General features: G+C 35.2%; 1 protein-coding gene across 4 annotated transcripts; it reads right to left on the bottom strand.

Annotated features, from left to right (window-relative positions):
- Window positions 1-225: 225 nt before the first annotated feature.
- On the bottom strand, window positions 226-22,129 carry LOC106665025 (glutamyl aminopeptidase-like). 4 transcript variants are annotated; one of them, XM_014391161.2, is made up of 18 exons: window positions 21,903-22,129; window positions 11,349-11,471; window positions 6,412-6,794; window positions 6,186-6,333; window positions 5,769-6,030; window positions 5,167-5,334; window positions 5,007-5,104; window positions 4,771-4,902; window positions 4,418-4,713; window positions 3,447-3,535; window positions 3,247-3,374; window positions 2,954-3,166; window positions 2,766-2,845; window positions 2,564-2,706; window positions 2,366-2,498; window positions 2,191-2,304; window positions 485-593; window positions 226-424 (listed from the first exon to the last, which is right to left on the bottom strand). In XM_014391161.2, the coding sequence occupies exons 2-18, from the start codon at window positions 11,469-11,471 to the stop codon at window positions 269-271; spliced, it is 2,775 nt and encodes a 924-aa protein (XP_014246647.1). In that variant the 5' UTR covers window positions 21,903-22,129; the 3' UTR covers window positions 226-268. The 4 variants fall into 4 exon arrangements, with proteins under 4 accessions (XP_014246647.1, XP_014246648.1, XP_014246649.1 ...); XM_014391162.2 differs by lacking the exon at window positions 21,903-22,129 and adding an exon at window positions 12,691-12,735; XM_014391163.1 differs by lacking the exon at window positions 21,903-22,129 and having other exon boundaries at window positions 11,146-11,385.
- Window positions 22,130-23,199: the final 1,070 nt, after the last annotated feature.

Below are 23,199 nucleotides of genomic sequence, written 5' to 3'. Positions count from 1 at the left end.
TTAAAGCAGGTTCTCTTAGGGAAAATGATAAACACATTGCATTGTTATCAAGTACAATTATCCTTTATTTATAATTTATACCAATATAAGAGAATTATGTGTAGGTCAATATAAATTGTTGAAATATAATTTTAAATGTTATCTTAATTTTAACACCAGGCAAACCCGTTTTAATACATTTCATAAATATTTTGTCAGTCAAAATATTCAATTTTAATCAATCACTTTTCTTTTACAATGATTTATTACTTTTGTTGTATATAGAATTTCAGGTGCGCAAACTGACAAGTTTTGACAATGCCTCCTCCAGCACCGGCAGGTATTGCTCCCCCCAAATAATGTTCCAGCGAGCTTTCTCCACAGCCCTTTTTCTTCCAGCAGCCCCCGCTCCAGCTTCAGGGTGGAGCGCAATAAACTGATTCAACTGAAACACAAATGATAAAATTAATCCAGCGGTTTTAACATCATTGTTTAAAAGACTTACCTCATCAAGAGAGTTCTGATCGTGAAACTGTGTTGCAATTTCAGGCAGGAGTCGCCCCAATGACCGGTCATTGAGGGTGAAGCGTTTAACAAGGTAGTCCCAGTTATTTCTAAAATTATAATACATAGATAATTTAATTTTATTTAAATCATAAAAAGGATGAGATTTATACAACTAGACCATTTTTAAAATTAAAATTATATGAATTTTATAATTTTTAGTACCATTGTACCAGATGGTCAATTACCAACTAGAAGTTTGATCGATTCCTTGGCAGTAAGATTTTTTACAAACAGCTTTCTACTCCAGCTTTTACATCATGTACAAAATTTCCTTTAAGGCAGGTTATTATGTTCAACACACTGGGTCCATTTCACTTGTGGGTTTGCATGTTCTAGCTTTGTGTTGTCTTCAGTAGTAAATAGACAGACCCAGTAAGTAGAGTCAGTGCAGGTTTTACAAATGTTTACCGACTTGCATACTTTAGTTCAGTTAAACAGAGATGATCAATGATTTTGTTGATTGACTAACGTTTGATAAAGACAAACTTTTTCATGAAAGTTCAGACTTTCGTTCAAGTCACAAGCCATTCCTGACAAGTTAAAACTGTGAACATCTCAATTGTCTGTTTCCTATTCAACTGTTCATGTTACATTGTTTCATTTATAAAATATTTTTTAAAAATGAATTTCAAGGGAAATTAATTGATTTATTATGCAAAATTAAGATTTTTGCCTTTTGCCTCGGATTACAAGTGGCGGCATCTCTGATACAAAGTTATAACCCCGTGGCTTAATGATGATGTGGTTTGATGAGTAAAAAAATGAAAATAAAATAAAGAAAAAAGCGAGTTTCTGAAGGAAAGAAAATGCATCAAAGGAAGCCGGAAAAAACTTCGACAGGACACTGCAGACTGAATGCATTTTAGGATGGTGGGTATACTCCAACCCAGTAGGCGCAGATTGTGCAAGAAAGCAGACACCAATGCACCTAACATACTACGGCACTATACTTGCCCTAGGAGAGTGCTTTGGGACTGTAGAAAAATTCAACCATTGAAACTGGGCCTAATATTCAAATTTCTTGGCTCATCGGTGCTACAGAATGGAACAAAACTAAAGTACAGTAAAACCTCCATTATCTGGGGTAATGTCTGGGAGAGTGATCTACTGAAAATCGAAAACTCTAAAATAGAATTTATTTGTTTAATACTGCAATTAAAAGGTGAATTAAGAAGCCATGTGTACAAATAATATTTTTAATATGTATTGTACGGAAAAAAATTATAAATTTTTTCAAAAAAAATTTGGAAAACGACAAATCAAAAAATGGTCTTCATAGAATTGTTGAATAAGTGATATTAAAAGCCTGTGACCCGATTCAATACAAAAAATACAGAAGAATTAGTGCAAAACGAAATGACGGCCGTTACCAATATGTTCAATATAAACTGACCGCTGGGAGTTTCATAGGAACAAGACAAAATTTGGTGTTCTTCGAATCTGAAGTGACTTGTTGCAACACAAAAAACATACCTGTATACATAGTGTAAGTATACAGAGACCCGGAGCCCGAATAACTTGATTTTCGGATAATAGAATTTTTACTGTACAATGTACAGAATCATACCAAAGTGGGTAAGGAATTCAATAAACAGATAAAAATTGTCAAAACTTTGTTTTTAAACAGTTTTTTCAAAAACTCACTTGACATAATCCCAAACAGCGGTGTTCCCTTGAGGAGTGCTGAGCATAACGAACATAAATGAAAAATAGTCTTGACTCCTGACCAAACTTTCATTTTTCATGTTTTCTAGTAGTCTGAAAAATCGAAAAATCAGCAATGACTGATATTTACGAAAATATCATCGAATAGTTTTACCGTGTCAATAGTTTCGGCTCAGTGACTTTAGCCAAGGCCACGATCATCATGTTCTTTTCCAGTGGGTCTTGCTCTACGAGATAAAGATCCCACAGTTCCTCCCAGTTTGAAAGAAGCTTATCTCCATACATTCCTACAGAAGTTTAAATGATGTATCAAATTAAAATCATTCATTTAAATATACTATAAATAATGTACCAAATGTGTAAATAGTCTTCCTAACATCTATCGGCGGCTTTGACCCGCCTGTGATCCAATCGCTGAAAAGTTCATTTACCTTCTTCAAAGCTGCTGGCAGCTCTATGTGACATACAAGACTTGCCACAGAAGATTTGAACAACCTATTTTTTTCCCAATAGTTAATAACTTTTTAATAAAAATAAAAACCATTAATACTCACTTTTCAGTTATAGGGGAGTTCCCAGATAAATTCCAAATATCATTACTATACACTGAACCAATGAGATTGCCTATGTAAGTCTGGAAACATCAAATTCCAAAAATAGGAACATAAACGGAATCGATTTAAACTAAATTAGTAATTTGAGACAAAGTAGTGCATTTGGTAAGATACCTGGAAAACTTTACCTTCAGATTAGTACTAGTGCCTCCCGAGTGCCTGAGTGGCAGGAGTAAGTTGAGAGTGTGGCGGTATACGACATACCAAGGCAGCCAATGGTTCTCCTTCCCTGACTTAAGATATGAAATGAACTGAAATGGTATACCGTAACATAAATAGCCCGATTTTGCTAGGCTGAAGGCATCATCTATCAGGTTAGCTCTGTCTTCCGGTGACATGATCTAAACAAAATATTATTAGAAATACATATAAACTGAAATATTGTATTATCACCTTATAAATTTTTAAAAGGAAAACATACATTCGGATTGTCATAGAGATGGTTCTTAAGGTTCATCCATTCTGTTTCTGTATACATCACTCGGTAAAAACCAACTTGCTTTGCATTTATTTTAAACCACTCAACACCTTCTTTTAGTGGTAGTTTTACTGTAAAATAAATTTATAAGTAGAATAAAAAAATATGAATATAGATCAGTCGATTTTCAAAAATATACTTACAATGCTTTTGATCTAATTTTAAAATAGTGGACTGTGGTGTTGAAGCGTTTCTCGAAGTGATATATTTTATTGGGATGTCCCATTTGTACCTAAAAATACAAAATAATTTTCAAAAAAGAGCCTCAAATATATAATTACAGTGTAATTCTATATTAATGATGCTAGATACAATGATATTCTGGGTATAATGACTTTGAGCAATGTTATTGGTTATATCATGTGCAGTACTTTATTTTTTTAAATATGTAACAATGCCGTTACTACAATAATCTGGAAATAGCCAGGCATTTTGAAATGCAATCAGGTCTTTTGATTCAAAATTATTAATAATTGAATAATGATCTCGCGTGTTTACTCAGTTGAATCTTGAATTTAAGGAATCCACTGCACAAATTTTAATTTTCTTTTTAACACAGTCACCATTTTGGTTTCTTTCCAAATGTTTGTGTTTAAAATGATGTCCTATAAAAATGTAGTTGTTTTTCTATCGCTAAGTACCATCAATTTTAGAAGTGTTTTTTAATAGATCAAGTGCAAAATTTTGTTTGGTAAAAAGTGATAATACTAGACATATTAATAGCATTAAAAAGTATTGAGAATTTTGTGGAAAAAAATCTTATTGCTCCAAAAGCATACAAACCACTATAAGTGATTTTTTTATGCCAAAATCAATTAATTAATGATAATTAATAAGATAATATTTCTATAAGTTATTGTTTATATAATAATGCATATGTTAATACATATGTATGCATCTAAATTAGTTTTGAATATATGTAACAGCCAACATTTTTCTTTTATCCTAATCACTTTTCTCAAATATATACATATTTTTGTTTATATATATAAATCTGGTTATAATAAAGTTCAGTTGTAACGATATGATTCCCTAGATCCCTTGAAGATGGTTATAAGCTAATACCACTGTAAATATTTTGATTTATTAACTTAATAATGAAATATAGTATTACTTGAAAAAAGAGCTGTCTTTTTGGAATTCAGCTTTTGCATTTGTTAAGCATCGTGTCTGCTCGAAGACAAGATTTCCTTTGATACTTTCGACAAACACGAGTGGGTAGCCCATCTGCTTCGTCCAGGTGTCGAGCATCCGTGGGAGGTCTTCTACCTCCCTCATCTCAACGGCGAGATGAGCCCAAAGGTCTGAAGTGTGAGCATTCTTGTACTGGAATTCCTCCAAATAATGGCAGACGGCATTTTGGAAACCTTTTGGGTCAAAGTCCTCCATCATTCGCAGCACTGCAGAACCCTGGAGAGGTCAAAACTGTTATTATTCATTTACCAGGGCACATTTTAAGTAGCACACCTTAGCGTAAGATATGACGTCGAATATCTCTGTGATTTGGTCAGGGTGCCTGACTTGCTGGATAATGGGATGTGAGCTCACTGCAGCATCATCAACCAAGACATTATATACAGCTGCCATGCCACTTGATTCCTGTTAAAATCACTATTATAACTAAACAACTATTACGTATTTTTAAAATTAATTCATTAAACAATGAAATGAACAGCATTAAAATATATTACTACTTAACTCACAGCTTGATACTGCGGGTAGAGCTTTGTAAGAACTCTGGTCGCGAGGAAAGTTGCAAAGCCTTCATTCAACCAAAGATCATCCCACCAGCTCATAGTTACTAGATTGTTTATAAAAGAGTAAATAGTTTAATTATGCGACAGTTACATAATGCCAAATTACCTAAGTCTCCAAACCACATGTGAGCAAGTTCATGAGCAACTGTAGTCATTACAGAAATCATATCGAAAGCACTTTTGTCATTGTTGGCCAGAAGTTGAGTTTCCCTGAAAGTGATAAGGCCCCAATTTTCCATTGCTCCAGACACAAAATCAGGGATGGCTATTAAATCTATTAAAAAAATAATAAACAACATTAAAAAAATATATTTTACATAGATACTGAACCACCATAAAAAAATTTATAGAGATCTACCAATTTGTTTACAATAAATAAAATAAAATGGAAAAAAGGACAAAAATCAACACCCTGTCAACTCAGCAAACCCTTACCCAATACATTAAATTATAATATAATTGTGAAATGTCCTCTTGGGGTTTGAACAGTGATGAAGCAAAATTTTGGTTATCATCATTTTGGTCTTTTTAGTCTTGCTATTTTTATCACAGACCCAGCACTAAAGACAGCAAGAAGCTGAAACATGTCTGACAGATCAAAACAGCAAACAGATCATAAACAGCCCTTTCTCAATCAGACCTCAAACAGCCCAATTTAATCAAAACCATAGTTATTTCAAGACAAAAATTGATATATTATAGACATACCTAGTTTGCTGAGTGGAAATTTAATTTTGAAGTAATCTGTGAAATGCTCCAAAACTGCAACTGTAACGTCTCGGGCTAGAACTGTGTTATTGGCCTGTCCTTGGCGGGCGTAGAGTGTAACAACAGTTCCAGATTCGGTTTTCACCGAAGGGAGCTTTTCAAAATCACAGACAATGAAACAGGCTAGGTAAGTTGCCATAGGTGGTGTTGTGGCAAATTTGGCCGTCACTTTCCCCTTTTTGGGATAATCTGCTTCTTCTGACTGAAATTTTAATATTAACTTTCTTAACTTGTTCTCAAATGGTCTGATTATTAGTGTACACTCAATAGAGTAGTACTGTGAGTATACTTGAGTTTGTAACATAGTATTTAGTGTGTGAGTTTGTTTGTTTATTTCATTTTGTTAACATCTCTTACAATTTGGTGCATATTTGAGAGAGCGAAGTAATCATCTTTAGCAGGACGAACAAGTTTGATGTCAAAAGTTGCTTTAAATGAGGGTTCATCAAAGCAAGGAAATGCCCTCCTTGCGTAAGTTGGCTCGAATTTGGTCGAAGCAAGGTATCTGAAATAAAGCTTGTCCAAATATAAATTTTACATTCCAATATTAAGAATAATTCTCTAAAAGAAGTGACAGGATTACCTGGTAGTTCCGTCAGTCTTTGAGTAAGAGCTTCTATAGAATCCGACGATGCTCTTGGTGAGAGATCCATTGAAATCCAGTTTGAGGAGGTATTTGCCTGCAGGAAGGGTATACTCGACCTGGATGACCCAAAACTCATTTGGCTCATACTCAAAAGCCTTTTTCACTGATATGGCTGACTGGTCGGGCAAGAAGAGTTGCGTGCTGGTTACGTTGAGATATTTGACATGTACGATCAGGTGGTCCCGTGGTGCCTTCGTTTCAATTGTGATGGCCACTCTTCCATAAAAGACACCTTCTTCGATGCAGGGGTCAAGGAATAGGTCGTAGTGAATAGGTTTTGTATCATTTGGTAACAAAACTTCTGTTGCCCAAGGTGCATCCTAAAAAGACATCACAAATATAAAACTGTACTGTTTTGGAATCGGTATTAAAAAGGCATATCATCCATACAAAAACTTATTATCCACACACAACTGAATACCTTTTAATAAATACCGAATAACTACTGCTATAAATGTTCATTTCAAACAGACAAATGGCACATAGAAAAATAACCACATGTGTTCATCCCAATTTTATTTTTTAAAAAGATGCTTTTTTTAATCAAGTTCAGAATTCACCTAGTTATTTTACCAATTATATCAATAGTAAAAATTTAACCTTATATCATATTCCTTAAAAGGCAGAACCTACGGTCAAGATTGCAACAATGAAGAGTGAAAAAATATGGCAGTTTTAAAAAAATCAAAATACATGCCAGGAGATTGTTTCTTTTTACAACTACTAAACAAGTAAAAAAGATTTATTGCTGTTGAATAAATTACGATGTTATCACTTATTTGCTCTGATCTAAAAATGTTTCATACAGAAAGACAGGAAGAAAAATTAAATTTTTATGTGAAATGAAATTTTACAACTGTGGAACCACATTTACAGGCCAAGGTGTTGAGAAAATTTGGTCGGGAAATTTTTGAAAGATTTCCACTCCACCTGGCCAACTTACGCTGTTCTGCTTCTCCATGTAGATCAAGATACGCTCAGCATACTCCTCGAGGATCTCTTTCGAGAGGCTACTTAACCCGGAGAGATGTTCGAGGCCGGGCGGGAGTGAGTTAGAAGCCAGCAGTATGGGAAGCACCTTCCTGATCTTCTCAAGTGGGATGTGCACCGGCCCATTATTCATTTTTGAGGGCGGGAGGAAACATGAGTTCGTCAAATGTACAGGGTTTGTGCGCGCAAGCTTGTATCTGTGCTTGGATTCTTAAAATGGAGGGATGGATCATATTGGAAACATGTGTAAACAAACATATATATATTTTTTAAGTTTTGTTTCAACTAAAAAATATTCCTTTCTTCCTAAAAAGAAACTTGTTTTGGCATAAGCTTTTTGTTTTACTCTGATTTTTATTTTTATTTATTTTTTAATTTTCCTATTATTTCAATGTCAATTGTTCTTAAACTTTCCTATTTTCCACAACTGAAAAAACATTAGATGAAGAAAAGTGAAAACTGTTAATATTTCAAAATGTTACATTCTGGCAGGAAATCTCAAACTTAATAACACATTTGTCAAATTTTCAAATAAAACCCCAAGGACAATTATGAGATCAAACCCATAAGATCGAGCATGGCTATATGATCAGCTTCTGCTTCAGAACAACTAGGCCACCGAAGCTACAAATTTTGAAATATACGACAAAGGAAAAGTGAAATAAAAAACAATTTCTGACAGCATATAGTCAGAAGATGAAATCATCTTTCATGATAAGCAAGAACAAAGCATCAAGTAATATTTTAGTACACTATCTTCAAGCATTTTATTAGCCTTGATAGTGTGAGTAGAAACCTCGTTAGGCCACAATATGCTTGCTTGTTCAACTTGATTGATGTACTCCTTTTTTTAATGGCACTTTGAAATTTTACAGAAAGATTTGCTTTATGATGCTGACGAACCTCCGTGGCTTGTTTATTAGTTTTTTCATTACACTTCAGTACACTGTGTTCTGTGGCCCAGGCAAGAGTTTTCCCTCAATAGTTGAAAAGGATGGACTCCTGGTTTTGCAGTTATCCGGATTTTTTAACGTTAAATCATCATCGTCTATGCAAATAATCTAAAAGTACTTTTTCATGCAAATTATAGATTACCGTATTATGTCTGCAATCTGTGTGAAAAAACATATTTGTAGATTACTTGAATAGTCTGTTAATTTGAGATCATATAAGTGAAGTGGTAGAATCACCGGGGTATGGATCCGGAGTTTGTGGTGTTCTAGTGTTATCTCACATCAAAGGAAATCCACAAAGGTGCAACGAGGAAAGTGCCCAATTTAATAACGAATAGTGCACTTTCCAAGGTACCATGTCAGGGTTCCACAATAGAACTGTTGGGGCGTCGGTGGCCGCAAGGTTTAGTCTTTGACACGGCGATGATCACTGTAAGGTAAAGGTCCCGGGTTTGAATCCAGCGGCCCTGCATTCGAACCCGACATACTTACAAATGGGCTTTTTTTCAAAAACACTGGCACCCTGAGGGTTGATATGACCTCTGCTGTTTAGGTCATAGTGGAAGAAAGAACTGTTTTTGTTTTTAATTGAAATGCTCTTTAATATAACCACTGTAAAATACATTATGGTATAGACCAAGGAAATCCAAACTTCAACAGATGACTTTTTGCTATATTTGAAATTTATTGTATTACTTTTGTTAATAAAACAATGTATTTTTTTCTCCTTCTTCTATAGAAAAAAAAATAAAAAGCCAACCAACTCAATATTTGATTGTATGATATGTGAGATGAACTACACTTATTGAATTCGCTTTTTAAAACTGACAACTCAGTTGTCATTGTCAAAAGGTAAGCAAAGAGCTTGGAAGATTGCAAGGGAAATTTCTGATTTAAACAGAACTTATAAGAACAATTTTCATTTCTAAAAATTAATTTTCTTGAGTATTAAGTAAGTAGGTAGTAAATAAGTAAGTTAGCCACACTAAAAGTGGTAAGTACTATCGGGTTGTCCGGAAAATAATGCAGGATTTTAAGTTTTCATTAAAAAAAATCTATATAAAATATTCTGTTTACGTTTACAGGATTACTCATTTGTATGAATGTNAACGAAATTAATAAGTTACCAACACGTTGGGAGAAATGTATTGAGAGTATGGGAAATTATTTTGATTAAAGAACATTGCTTTAAAGTAACTAGTTTCTTTTTTTTGTTTAATACCAAAATCCTGCATTATTTTCCGGACAACCCAATAGAACGACTGTGGTTATAAATAATGCAACATGAATTACAAGTAATTTTTTTTAAAATTATGAATTCATATGATCAAATTCAAAAATGAGAATTGGTGATTAATTCCTGAGATTGCTCAGAGATCTCTCAGGTGATGAACGTGCACTTTAGCCGTTAGCGCAGAACAAACACCAAATGCCTAAACTTGTCCGAACGAGCCAAATCAGCACACATCGGAGGACCAAAATGTTAACAACTGAACTTGATGAGCAATGATAATTATTCGATTAAAAAAATGTAATGACATTTGGTTGAAATGAATATTTACAAAATAATATAAAAACCAATCAAATCAACGTATTTCAAGGCAAAATGGTTGTATGATGTTAGAGCTTGGAAGATTGCAGGGAAAATTTCCGATTAAAACAGAATTTATAAAAACAATTTTAACTTAATTTTCTTAAGCATTAAGTACACAGTATCTGCAAAGTGATAAACCAGCACTTTGGTCGTTAGCGCAGAACCAACCCTGAACAAGCTGAACCAGCATGCATCAGCAGACTAAAATGTTAACTGAACTTGATGAGTAATGATTTGGTTGAAATTAATATTTATAAAATAATATAAAAACCAATCAAATCAACATATTTCAAGGCAAAATGGTTGTATGATAATGAGTGAGATGTATAAAAATAAATTACTCTTTGTTCAACTGCTTTTTAAAACTGCGAACTCAGTGGCCATTGTCAGCCTTTGAGCTTAGAGCTTGGAAGATTGCAAGGAAAATTTCAGATTTACACAGAATTTATAAAAACAATTTTCACTTAATTTTTAAAAATGTATTTTCTTAAGCATTAAGTACGTAGTAAAGTAGGTCAGCCGCACTTAACATCTTAAACACTAAAACAATTGTGGTCATAAATAATCCAACATGAATTAGAGGATATGAGAAAATTGTTTTTTAGTATCGGTTGATATGATAAAATTCCAAAATGAGCAATGACAATTAATTTCTGAGATTTATCCACCGTATCTGCGAAGTGATGAACCTGCACTTTGGTTGTTAATGCAGAACCAACACTGAATGCCTAAACCTGTTTGAATGAGCCGAACCAGCACCATCACCAGACTAAAATGTTAACAACTGAACTTGATGAGTAATGATAATTATTCGATGAAAATAAAATACAATGAAATTTGGTTGAAATGAATATGTAAAAACCAACCAAACCACCGTATTTCAAGGCAAAATGATTGTATGATGATAAGTGAGATGTATAAAAATTAGCAATTACAATGACTCCGATGTTCAATAAGTGTCCCAGCTCTTTAAACCTGACAACTCAGTTGTCATTATCAGCAGGTGAGATAAGGGCTTGGAAGATTGCAAGGAAAATTTTCGATTTAAACCTAATTTATAATATCAACATGCCCATTGTTTGAAAATTAAAAAAGAAAAAAAGGGAAGTTATAAAATAAATTTTCTTGTAATACCTGTGAAGTATTCGGTTTCTGGGGCATCTTATTCTTTCGTCGGGCGTATTGACTGCTGGATAATTGCTTTCAGGCCGGTATCGCAAGGATTTCCTTTTTATTAATTTTTGGGTCTACGGCTATATTTCCGACTCGACGTGGGAACGAAATTGGGGAAAAGGAAGAGATCGGGTTTCGGTCTGGTCAAATCTCAAATCTTTTACCTTTCCAGCGGTTAAATCAGCAGCTGGAGGTTTCACGTCGACATTTGCTTCCGAGCAGGCGGCCAACACAACGGACGAGAAGAGGACAACCGTCCCAATTCGAAACTTGGGCATTCGTCTCATCTGAAAAAATATAATAAAATCGAATTAAAAAAAATATTTATTAAAAAAAAGCGAACTAAAAAAAAAGATATTTTTTAAAAATCTATATACAGGGTGAATTGCTACTCGTGCTACAAACTTCTCCAGTAGATTCTTCACCCTAAAATGAACAAAAAAGTTCATATTGTCCATGGTCCGATTNAGAATCGGACCATGGACAATATGAACTTTTTTGTTCATTTTAGGGTGAAGAATCTACTGGAGAAGTTTGTAGCACGAGTAGCAATTCACCCTGTATATCTATATACATATACATATACATATATCTATATCTATGATATATGTAATTTAGTTGAACGAATGTATTAATTTGCGTGAATGGAGGGGTTTATCCCCCCAATACGCCGATGAATATCGAGTACTCTGAGATAGTGTGAAAGATATGTACTGTGTATACGTGATTTATTAACGTGAATGTAAGTCCCAATTACCCCGAAGAATGTGGAGTGCTTTGAGGTAGTGTGAATGAATGTGCAAATGTAATTTATTAGCGTGAATAGTAGTTTATCCCCAATTACCTCGAGGAGTATCGAGTACTCTGGAGTAGAATGAATGAATGTGCGAATGTAATTTATTTGTGTGAGTGAAGGGTCTTATCACCAATTACCCATAGGAATATCGAGTGCTCTGGGATGGTGAAAATTCTAACCAGATATCATATAGGAAGAGAGGAGGAGGAGGAGGAGGAGAGAGAGAGAGAGAGAGAGAGAGAGAGAGAGAGAGAGAGAGAGAGAGAGAGTTCAATTGATTGGAACAATAAAATAATTAAGTAATTTGAGCGACAGAAGTAGTTATTACTGATTTCGGATTTATATAATCTCAAACTTGATTAATTATAATGAAAAACGTTGATGCCGTCTGCAAATATATGATAGGTTTGATTTGAGGGATGGGTAATGTTGTTTATGAAAATCAAGAAAAGTAGGGGGCCGAAGATAGAACCTTGAAGTACGCCTGTTGAATCTAAGAAAGGGTCAGAAAACACAATACCTACATCTGCAACGTTCTGTCAAATAGCCTCTCAGTCGATTAAGTAGAGAGCCAAGGAAATCATAACTAAGCTTAAAAATTAATAAGTTTACCATATCAAAAGCCCTCTGAAACTATAATATATAGAATCAATCTGTTCTTCCAAGTCAAAGGAACGAAAATATATTACGAACATATTTGTAGTACTTACGTTCGACGAAACTGTTCGGGTATTCTGCCCATGGAAATTAAAACAAGAAAGTTTATCAATTAATTGACCCGCGATAACCTTTCAAAAGCTAGAAAATACGATTAATGTCCTATAATTTATTGTAGAAGAGGGATCGCCGGTTTTGAAAACTGGTACTGCGTAACCGGTTTTCTGTATACTAAGGAAAATGCGAGAAGAAAATACATGATTTATTGATCATAATGAATAAAGAAAGAATGAGAGCGGACTGTCAAACCATTGGAAAAAGTTTTTAGGAATACCATCTGGGCCTTTTCACGTATAAAGAAAATTGCGTTTCTTTTCTATTTCTTCAACTGAGGCGGAGAATTTTGATATTTTGAACGTCTAGTATCTGTTGAGGGAACCTACTATAGATGGGTGTAGACAGTTGAAAAATTAGGTGCAAAATACGTTGACTATGTTTCCTGGAGGTTGACGTATTAACGAATTTTGTGTTAAATATGAAAACATTAAAAAACCAAATAACGAATGAAAATATACAGAACAAACATCACTATGTACGACCCATTGGCTAGCTGTCTTACTGACTTAGATTAACATTGTACAATAAGTACAATATACAATAGATTGTGTAAAACTTAATAACACGAATAAATTCTATAATGATACATATAAGTATAAAAAATTAAGTTAACAACAATGGAACTGCTGTTCTTGCTGTTGAGTTTACATGGTGGTCATCGTCTTTTGTAGGAATGTTTGACGATTTTCTCGACGTTGGTACGTCCAGATAACTGTTTAGCATAGTATTTCGTACCATAATTACTGTTATAATCCACAGTACTCAATTTTGAATGGAATCCTGGGAGAGGAAAAGAGAAAGCCTGAAGGATACACACGGAGGCCCTTAAGCCTAATCCACATGTGGAAAGTGGAAAAATTGCGCGTCATTGTTGCGGAGCTGAATTTCCTTTGGATCAGGAGTGTTGAGATTCAGCCCCGCAAGTGACCTTTCTGTCCGGAGTGTATTGCGGGTTTACGTGATACAAGATTTTGGTTCCCACCGAAACGAGACTCAGGTGCGCAACATAGCAAGTGTAAACGCATGTTCCGGGGCAGGCGGAGTGTGATTGCGACTCCGCAAGTTTCATGGTTGGGAAAATTGAATTTCTAAATTGTGTGTTTTTTTAAACACCTTCGGTGCAACCATTTGCGAAAGATTTTCAAAATCCTAAGGTGTCATCCTTAAAAAGTTGACAAATCCCATTCCATCTTTTAGCCTCAAAAGATCGCAGCATGTATCATTGTTGTTACTAAACAATTTTCGGACCCACCATCTTCTTTGATTTCTTTTATTTCTAGTTTTAATTAATAATAACAATGACGGAGCAACACCCTCGGGGCCTAACTGCTGAGACATTTTCTAGGGAACTGCCTCTGTAGTGTAGACATGTTATTGCCCTTCCTCTTTCAGTCGAGGCTGTTTGAGATTCAACGAACTTGCCCGGTTGACTCTCAACTAGTTTATTTCTGTGTGAAGACACTTCTTTGCTGGTTTCTCATCAGGCTTGTTGAATCAACCTCTCTTCATAATGGGAGGTCAGTACGATGTTGGAACCCGAGGAGAGGAAGCAGGAGCGCTTCTTGGGCTTGCTCTTCTGCATAACGAGAAGCAAAAAAGGAAGAAGCCCAGTAAAGAAAAGTATGGGCTTAGCCGTTGTTAAAAAATTGGGAAACGGGCACTTTCTCACAAATACTGTTATGCTACTTTCCTCCAAGCTTCGCTTCTTTTAATTTTGTGTGGCAGCCCCCAAACAGACGCGCAACATTGAATCGTAGCTGTTCCCAACAAAGTCGCGCAACTTTCACCCTAGTGTGGACTAAGCTTTAACAAAATTTTAATATCTGATAAAAAGACTTAAGCTACAGAAATAATAAATAAATCAAAATATCGACGAGTATGATTATTTAGGGATCTTGAGATGCGGTCTCGTGCGATATGGCTTTAGAAAAACATTTTCTTTATCGTACCGACGTTTCGATCTTTATTCAGATTATCTTCAGGTCTGGGATTTATAAATATTGTTTAAATTATGATGATGGTTTAATCAAAGTATTTATATAAGCCGCTCTGAGGAATTATAAGGACGAAACTTACAAACAGTGCATATCCATACATACACAACTTGGCACAATCAATAACATAAATACTCACATCCCCTCAGACGGGACTACGGATCATGGACAAAAACAGACAAAGAGAAAGCATCGCTATACTCAAATTACTTTACAACACGTTCCCAACATACTTGATGCACAACATATCACTGAAGTCGAAGCTGAACAGACCTCTACCACTTGAACAACCCCCAAAGCTTTCTATCCATTTGTTGTCAAAAAACATTATTACCAAACTCACTTGTAAAAAATCTTCCGGTTATGAATTAATCAAAGCAAATATCATCTGCCAAATTCTTAAGCGTAATTGTGGCTTAATCTTCCTTACCCGCCTGTATGGGTACCACGTAGTTTCCAACCCTTCGGAAATTTGCATCAATTATCATGATCCCGAAATCCAACAAAACATTGCACAATGTCTCGTCGTATCATTCTATAAGGATCTTCCCTTGATGAGAAAGATAGTTGAAAAACTCCTCTTACGTCTTTATCCAATACTTTATTCTCTTCATTTAAGATGATCATCAGTTTGGTTTCCGGCATCAGCACTCAGCAGTTCAACAATACCGCCGCGTTATCACCTCCTTCTTTAGGAAGAAACAGTATTGCCCGGCTGTCTTTCTTAACGTTAAGCAAGCATTCTGGGCCTGGCATGCTGAAATGCTGTGTAAACTCTAAGGCATCCTTACTACTTCATCCTAAAGTTCTATCTTGCCGACCGTTACTTCTGGGTAACATACGGTTTCTTCCCATTCACCCATATGAGACACCAAAGGTAGTGTTCTTGGTTTAATAATTTATACTGCTAACAACCCTAAATCACCCCCGTTCACATTTACATATGGCACTGCAATCCTGTCCACTCACGATGATCCTGCCCTTGCCGTTCGTTCCCTACAGTCTCACCTTACCGTCTTTCAGCCTTGGCTAAAGAAGTGGATGATAAAAATAAACACAAATAGATGCCAAAACATTAATTTCACAATAAGGTGAGCAATCCTTGGTACTGTATACCTCAACCGCACTTATGACTACACATCGACAAACGCCTCACGTGGAATCCCAAATTTTGGAAAACTTGTTTTGTTTCCTGTTTTTACCCCGTTTAATAATTATTAAACTGGAGTGATTAATTAATCTTCTATTTTTCATTTTGCTCACAAAATATTATTAATGATAATAGCAGCCTTCGATTTTTAACAATTATACGATAAGTGAAATATTGTTTCGTCTCGGAAAGTTTGGTTAAAATCGTCTCACCTTTTAGCTGGAATCTTGCGAAGTCCTGTAAACCCTACTGACCAGCAACTGACTGGTCGTTTTCAACAGCTTTGGGGGTCAACCCATTCCTATTTCTACCCCACTATCGTTCGCCTTCATGCCCAACAGAAAAAGCCATTACAACATTTTTGCCAAACCCAAACAAATGGGAGTTGGAATTAAAATATGGCTTAATTTAACGCGTGTAAGGAAACCGATCGACGATGAAAAAATTGGCCCGCACACTCTTTTTGAAAATAAAATACATACACATGCATGATCATATAGTTCAATTAAATTGGTGTTGTAAATAATAAATTTAACTACAATTAAATTATTTTAAAAAAGTAGTTTGTTATTAGATCAGATAATTAATCAGCATGGTTTGGAATTTAAGAAGAAAAAACCTTAATAAAGTACAATGTAATACAATAATAATAATTAATTAATCTTTTTATGTGAGGTTTTGGTTGAAATGAAAAAGTTAGTACGACGAGCGGGATTCGAACCCACGACCTTCGGCTAAATACGCCGCTGCTATACCACTTGAGCTATCGTGACTTCGATCCATTCGGACACCAACCCCCATCTCAACCTACAACCTTTCGAATTTACCCTCCGTTTTGCCATTTTTCAAAACTTCATATAAAAAGAGTAATTAATTGAAAGAAATAATTTGGTCAATAGACCACTAAATATAATGGAAATAGTAATAATTTTTGACTAAAAACTTTTTTAAAATTAATTTTCTTGTTTTAATTTATTTATAGCGTATACATATTTGTACAGATTACAAACATCACGGTACTTTTCTTTTCACACGGTCACAGCACTAACCCTAATGCCAGCACCCGGAGGACACATGGCATGGGGAAGTACGCAAGGACTTAGTGTGAGGGATTAGGAGACAAGGTCTCGAGGCCATCGGCGACGTGGCGGGTTCTCGGGATGGGAGTTGGCTCGAGCAGAATGGTTAGGATGGATCGAGAGGCAGGTGTGAAAGTTTTAGAATCGGGAACGGACCAGTTCGTTGTCAAAAGGACTAATGAGGTTAGCGAGGTTAGTGACGTAGTAAGGAACTTGATCGAAGAGTTTTGATTGGAAGAATTGCATGCGCTGGATGTTCGCTAGCTTGGAAGAACCCCACAGTTCTCACTTACTATGCCCAAAGAAGACGCAGTAAAGATTAGTTTAGTGTTGACGGTCAAGACATATTTCGGTTATACTTCGTAGCTGTACAAGTCTTCTGTTAAGTTGTTGACGTTTTCGTCTTGTGTGGAGATTCCAGATCAGTCTGATGTATAGGTTTAGTCCTAGGTATTTGACTTGAATGGAAGTAGGTACCTCTTTTTTGTTGATGTACAGCAAGATTGTTTTTTCAATGTGAACGTACATTGAGTACATTTTTCTTCATTAGGCTTGTACTCCACTATTTCCACCAGTATTCGATAAGCTTAAGGTGTTCTTAGATATTAGAGGTAGTTTGAACAGGATTCGAGTTATAGGACAAAATTGCGGTACTCGTACGTGGTGATACTGATATTGTGGTGTACAGGTAGGTCAGCATACAGATGATATAAAGGATGAGACCAAGAAATCTTATTAGGCTGACATCCATTTGGTTATTGGGCTATTTTAGCTGGAAATTGGCAATAATACTACGATTAACTAGTATAACAATGCTGGTCTGATAATCATACAGTCCAGCTAATATTGCGTTAATGGATTTTTTTTAAACAACAAAAATTGGTTGCTGCCTTGTTTTCCCTAAGGAACAAACAAGCCTGTGCTACATCTAGGGCTCACTCAAGCAATACTCTTTTTTTCTCTAGAGTACAGGAAATGGTGTCGACAACTCTAAAACCTTGTTGGGTCGTGGAATGATGCGGAAGCCGAATTGTTAGAGCGATTCATTTTATCAGGATCTATGTTTGGAATTAATCGCTTTAAAAGGAGTCTTTCCAGGATTTTGGAAATGCAGGGTCTGTAGAAGTTGGGTGGTTTTGTGAACTTTAGAAATGAGAATAACGACGGAAATTTTCATAAGAGAGGATAGTGAATGGTTCGTAGGATGGCATTATATATTGCGGTTACGAAAACTGTTGCCTTGTGTGATAGGTTTAGAAGTTTGGTGGAGGTAATTAGATCATGCCCAGGGTATTTTCTAGGTTTGAAAAGGATATGAAGAGGAAGTCGGGGTTGCGAATAGGTTTGATTTTCTATGTTGAGTGATTCCCTATAGCTTGACGTTTAGCGTTTAAAAGGGAGTGGATACGGTTTGGAAGATCATTGGTAGGGGGTGTTCAAAAAAATAAAAGATAATTTTTTTCGTCAAACAACAATGGCTAACAACCTAAGATAACAGAGAGTGAAACAATACATCTTGACCTAGACATTGTTATACAATTATCTAGCTATTTCACTATTTGTATAGAGTAGACGGACAATCTATTCTAATTTTAAGCATATATGATAAATAGAAATACTATTAAATAAAACAGTACAATAACTAAGACAAAAGTCAAGTAACATTACCATAATAAGTGTAATGATTAACTGACATTCAGTGTCTATGTTGTCAAGCCAATTCTCTTTTGTATTACATATAATACTCAAAAACAAAATAACTGGACACTAGGATTTTGTTGCTTATCTTAAATTCTATGTATTTTTATCGCTATATTAATTACAACATATGTACTTATTTTAATTGAAACCAAACTAAACGAGAAAAGAAGCTCATGAGTTTTAGTAAAAATTAATTAACTATGATGATTTGAAAGAAATGACGTGTTCAAACGAGACGGTGATTTGTGATGTCGCCTTTCTACTCGATGCCTCTCCAATAGTCCACTAGTACTAGGTGCTGTACGTCTAGAGACTAGGCTATTCTCATGCCTTCTGATGAAGATTACATTTTGAGTAGTTTGGAGTTGACTACGTATCAAGTAAGCCGTTAAATGTGGGATAAGAGCTATAAAACGACCATCTCTAGCCGTCATGCATCGCGGTCAATCACTGCCTTCTGTTTGATCGAGACTTTCGTGGCCCTAAACCGCTGTAGAACATCGTGGATGGTAGAGCGCGGCACACCCAGAATTGGACTATGTCGTTGGCCAAAGCATTTTTTCATCCAAGAAAACAAATTTTTAATTGCGACATCACAAACAATGAACTCACTCGAAAAGTTCGCTCTGGATAGGATGAAATTGAACGGATTTTCTTCATTTTTAATCTAAAGAGGTCGTGACGTGTCTATCCTAACTCAATCCACGATAAACGATAATTACTCAATAGTTGATACAAACTCGACTCATTGTTAGACATACCAAACTACCCTTACCAATTAAAGACAAAAATCTGGACACGGACCGCCACCAGTCCGACATGATGAGGTAGAGCCAAAGCATCCAACTACTATCGAATACTATCCATCCAGTCCAAAACGCAAATCTCCTTACTACAACAACCCTTTTGTTTCCCACTCCACCAAATCGAGAACGGCAAATTTCACACCACACTCACTGGTTATCTTAATCTCTTAACACTCGTAGAAAATCGCCGATTTTGTCGATAGAGTGTTCCGGAACGAATCCAAGATGCCTTGACACGCGTTCACACCTGCACAACTCAGTTAAACTAGTTTCCGCGATTACATGACGAGACAGCAGCTCTGCTGCTTGTTCAGTTTTGATTTTTGATCAAAAAAGGAAAATTAATCGTAGCGATGGTGGACAAGGAATGTTTTAGTATTTGGTCCTACATTTGATTTTTCTGGAAAAATTAAAATTAGTAGTTCAGGTTTCAGACATTTCACCCGGCTAACCACCAATATGCAACCTTTAGCAATTGTGCAGCATGCAGCAAATGAGCTACATTCCAGCCTCTCTGAGGTCATCAATAACGAAATGTTGCGCCATATCTCAAGTATTCTTGGAGACCATACACCTGCGATTTTTGTCTATAGGTAGTTGCAGGATAAGCGATTTGTTCCCGATTGGCAGTCGCATATTGTCTATGATAGGAGTTGAGCGATTTTGTCTACGAGTGTGTACTAGCCTTTAGTAACCCAACTATCAACCCCGAACCATCCCTAACCATCACTAAATTTTCCTCTACCACACTTCCCGAGAGTCCACAACACCGGTTGAACCCCGATGGCCTCATGAGCTCATCTTGAGTGATAGCGAGTGACAAGCCAATGCTACTATCTCTCCTGAGTGACTTCGCTCAACATTATATTTGCTTTTTGTAGTTAATTCTGCAAATGTGTGGTGTTAAGTGACCGTTAGTTAATGATTACATGGAGATCATGAGATGCGGTCTGGAGTGACGTAGGATTAGAAAAACATTTTCTTTATCATACCAACGTTTAGATCATTGTTGAGACCATCTTCAGAGCACTCACAACACGACACACAAGAATGTCACATCTACACTGAAAACAAACACTTTGAGCCCTGAAGATGATCTCAATAAAGATCGAAACGTTGGCACCATAAAGAAAATGTTTTTCTAAAACCTACGACACAACAGACCGCATCTCACGACCAGCAAATTATTTTATTTATTGTATTTTTTATTTGGTGTTTAAATGATACAATGTTTATAAATCCCAGGCCCTGAAGATGATCTGAATAATGATTGAAACGTTAGCACGATAAAGAAAATGTTTTTCTAAAACCTACGTCACACCAGACCGCATCTCACGACCTCCAAATAATTTTATTAATTGTATTTTTTCTTTCATGTTTAAATGAAACAATGTTCATAAATCGCAGGCCCTGAAGATGATCTGAATAATGATCGAAACGTTAGCAGGATAAAGAAAATGTTTTTCTAAAACCTACGTCACACCAGACCGCATCTCACGACCTCCAAATAATTTTATTTACTGTATTTTTTCTTTAATGTTTAAATGATACAATGTTTATAAATTCCAGACCCTGATGATGATCTCAATAATGATCGAAACGTTGCCATGATAAAGAAAATGTTTTTCTAAGCCTACGTCACACCAGACCGCATCTCACGATCTCCAAATAATCGTTAAGTCTACAGTTATAAATCTGAAATAAAACGAAAAAAATATAAAAAAGATTTTTATAGATCGAATTTTCCAAGTCAGGACTTCATCTTGTAATAAAAATTACGATAAAAATAAGTAAACACTCTAATGATGCAGACAGGACAACCATTAGAAACAAATAAACAGATGAAATACATAAAGTTAAAATATATTTAAAAATTATTGTTAGTGAATAATAAAACCTTAACCCAGATGTTCAGGACCTATTCTTTACATACTTTCTCCAGCACAAACGGCAAAGAATTATCCATTAAAACTACGTACAGAGCAGTGTTGACTCTCTTGTTTCTGTTATGAGACTACCAGTTGAATCTAATATTTATGAATTCAAAATAAAACTCAGGTTTGTTGTCTTGTTGAAAATCTGATTAGTAGTAGTCGCTCTTGCCAACAATACCTCACATATTTTTCTCTTTTAAAGGTACAAAATCATTTGTCATAAGGAGTCATGGTCAAAACCCACCACTGAGGATCAAAAGAGATTTTAAAATGGGCACATTAAATAAACTATTGAAGTCAAAAGATAAAATGCACCCGGATGAAACAGATGAGATCAGATCATCATCGGACAAACAGCAAGTTTCAATAGAACGCAGTTTCAATTTATCCAGTACACTTAGTGTTTATATTTTCTTATCATATTTGATAAGCGTTTAACATGCAAATATATCATAATAAAAAATATATATATATTTAAGAATACCTTGGTTCTCCAGACTTCAGCTCTGGATGATCGCTGTTACCTTTGCTAAAACCAAATGGAGGACAGGTAGGCTGTAACAGTACACCGGCGGGAGACTTTTCTTTATTGGAGCAGTTTCGTAGAATTAGAAGAATCCCATCGAACCCTAAGAATGCAGTTCTTTTAAATTCATGAACTCTGCGATCAAACACAAATCTCCCGTGGAGAGAAAAAAGCACGATAAAACCCAGGTCATTGGTCTCTCTTAGCAAGCTAAAAAGAAAAAAATAAATTTTTATATGGAAGCCAAGTGGATATACAGTGTTTGATAAACAACAAGTTAGTATTGCTTTTCACGTTTTAGGTATAACGTCTTTTTTTAGTATATTTTTTAAGAAATATATAGTATAATATTAATTGGATCATTAATACTAAAAAATATAAATAAGATTATTAGATCTTCAAAATTATTTAAAAAATAATAATATAGAAGATTAGAATATTAGAATATTAGCGTGCAATCCGTATGGGGCACATAGAAATTTGCAGGGTTACTGTAGTAAGGAAAAAAATAAATAACACAATGTAACTTATTTTTAATATTAGATAGTTATTTTTTTGGGGGGGGCTACTTTTTTTTAGAATATATGCATACACTTACTACTTTTTAATGCGACGTTTCGGCATTTTCGCCATAATAATTGCCATGTTTGTTCGAAATATGTTAAGTTGTAAAAAAAGGAGAGACACTAATGTAACAAAATTATCCAAATATGGAAAAGAAGAAAGTTCAATGCCTGGTTTTAATTTGCATGTTAAAATATTGAAAACGGTGTTGTTGTTTTTTCATATAGATTATACATTTTCCCATTTTATAATTCAAACTACACATTTAAAAAATTGTTTAAAACGTTTTTTAAAAAAACCGACAAACTTTTCAGCCAATCTTGTTTTATTCTTAATTGGAAATCAAAAGATCTACCTGTGTTGCGTCTCGATCGAAATGTTCTCAATAGGAAAACCCCAAGGGACTGTATTTAAAGATTTTCAGTACGAAAATCGTTAACTATTTGACTTAGTGTGAGGTGAAAGCCTTCTGTTCACAGTCCACAACTCTATTACTTCACTCAGACTTGGTTGAGAAATTAATAAACGGTTGATACGCTCAATTGGAGGCCAAGGATGGATTTGAAATCACGTCATTTGTTTTCCACTAGGTGCATTGACATATATTTGTTATACTCGGTGTACTTTTAATGTTAAACTTCGAGGACATCACTGGGTTTGAAGTATCAGATGGGAAATATTTTGACTAAGT

This window comes from Cimex lectularius, unplaced genomic scaffold (genome assembly GCF_000648675.2).
Source record: "Cimex lectularius strain Harlan isolate CLEC.00 unplaced genomic scaffold, Clec_2.1 scaffold138, whole genome shotgun sequence".
NCBI lineage: Eukaryota > Metazoa > Arthropoda > Insecta > Hemiptera > Cimicidae > Cimex > Cimex lectularius.
Note: the sequence above shows the minus strand (reverse complement) of the source record. Positions and strands in the feature narration are given on the sequence as shown.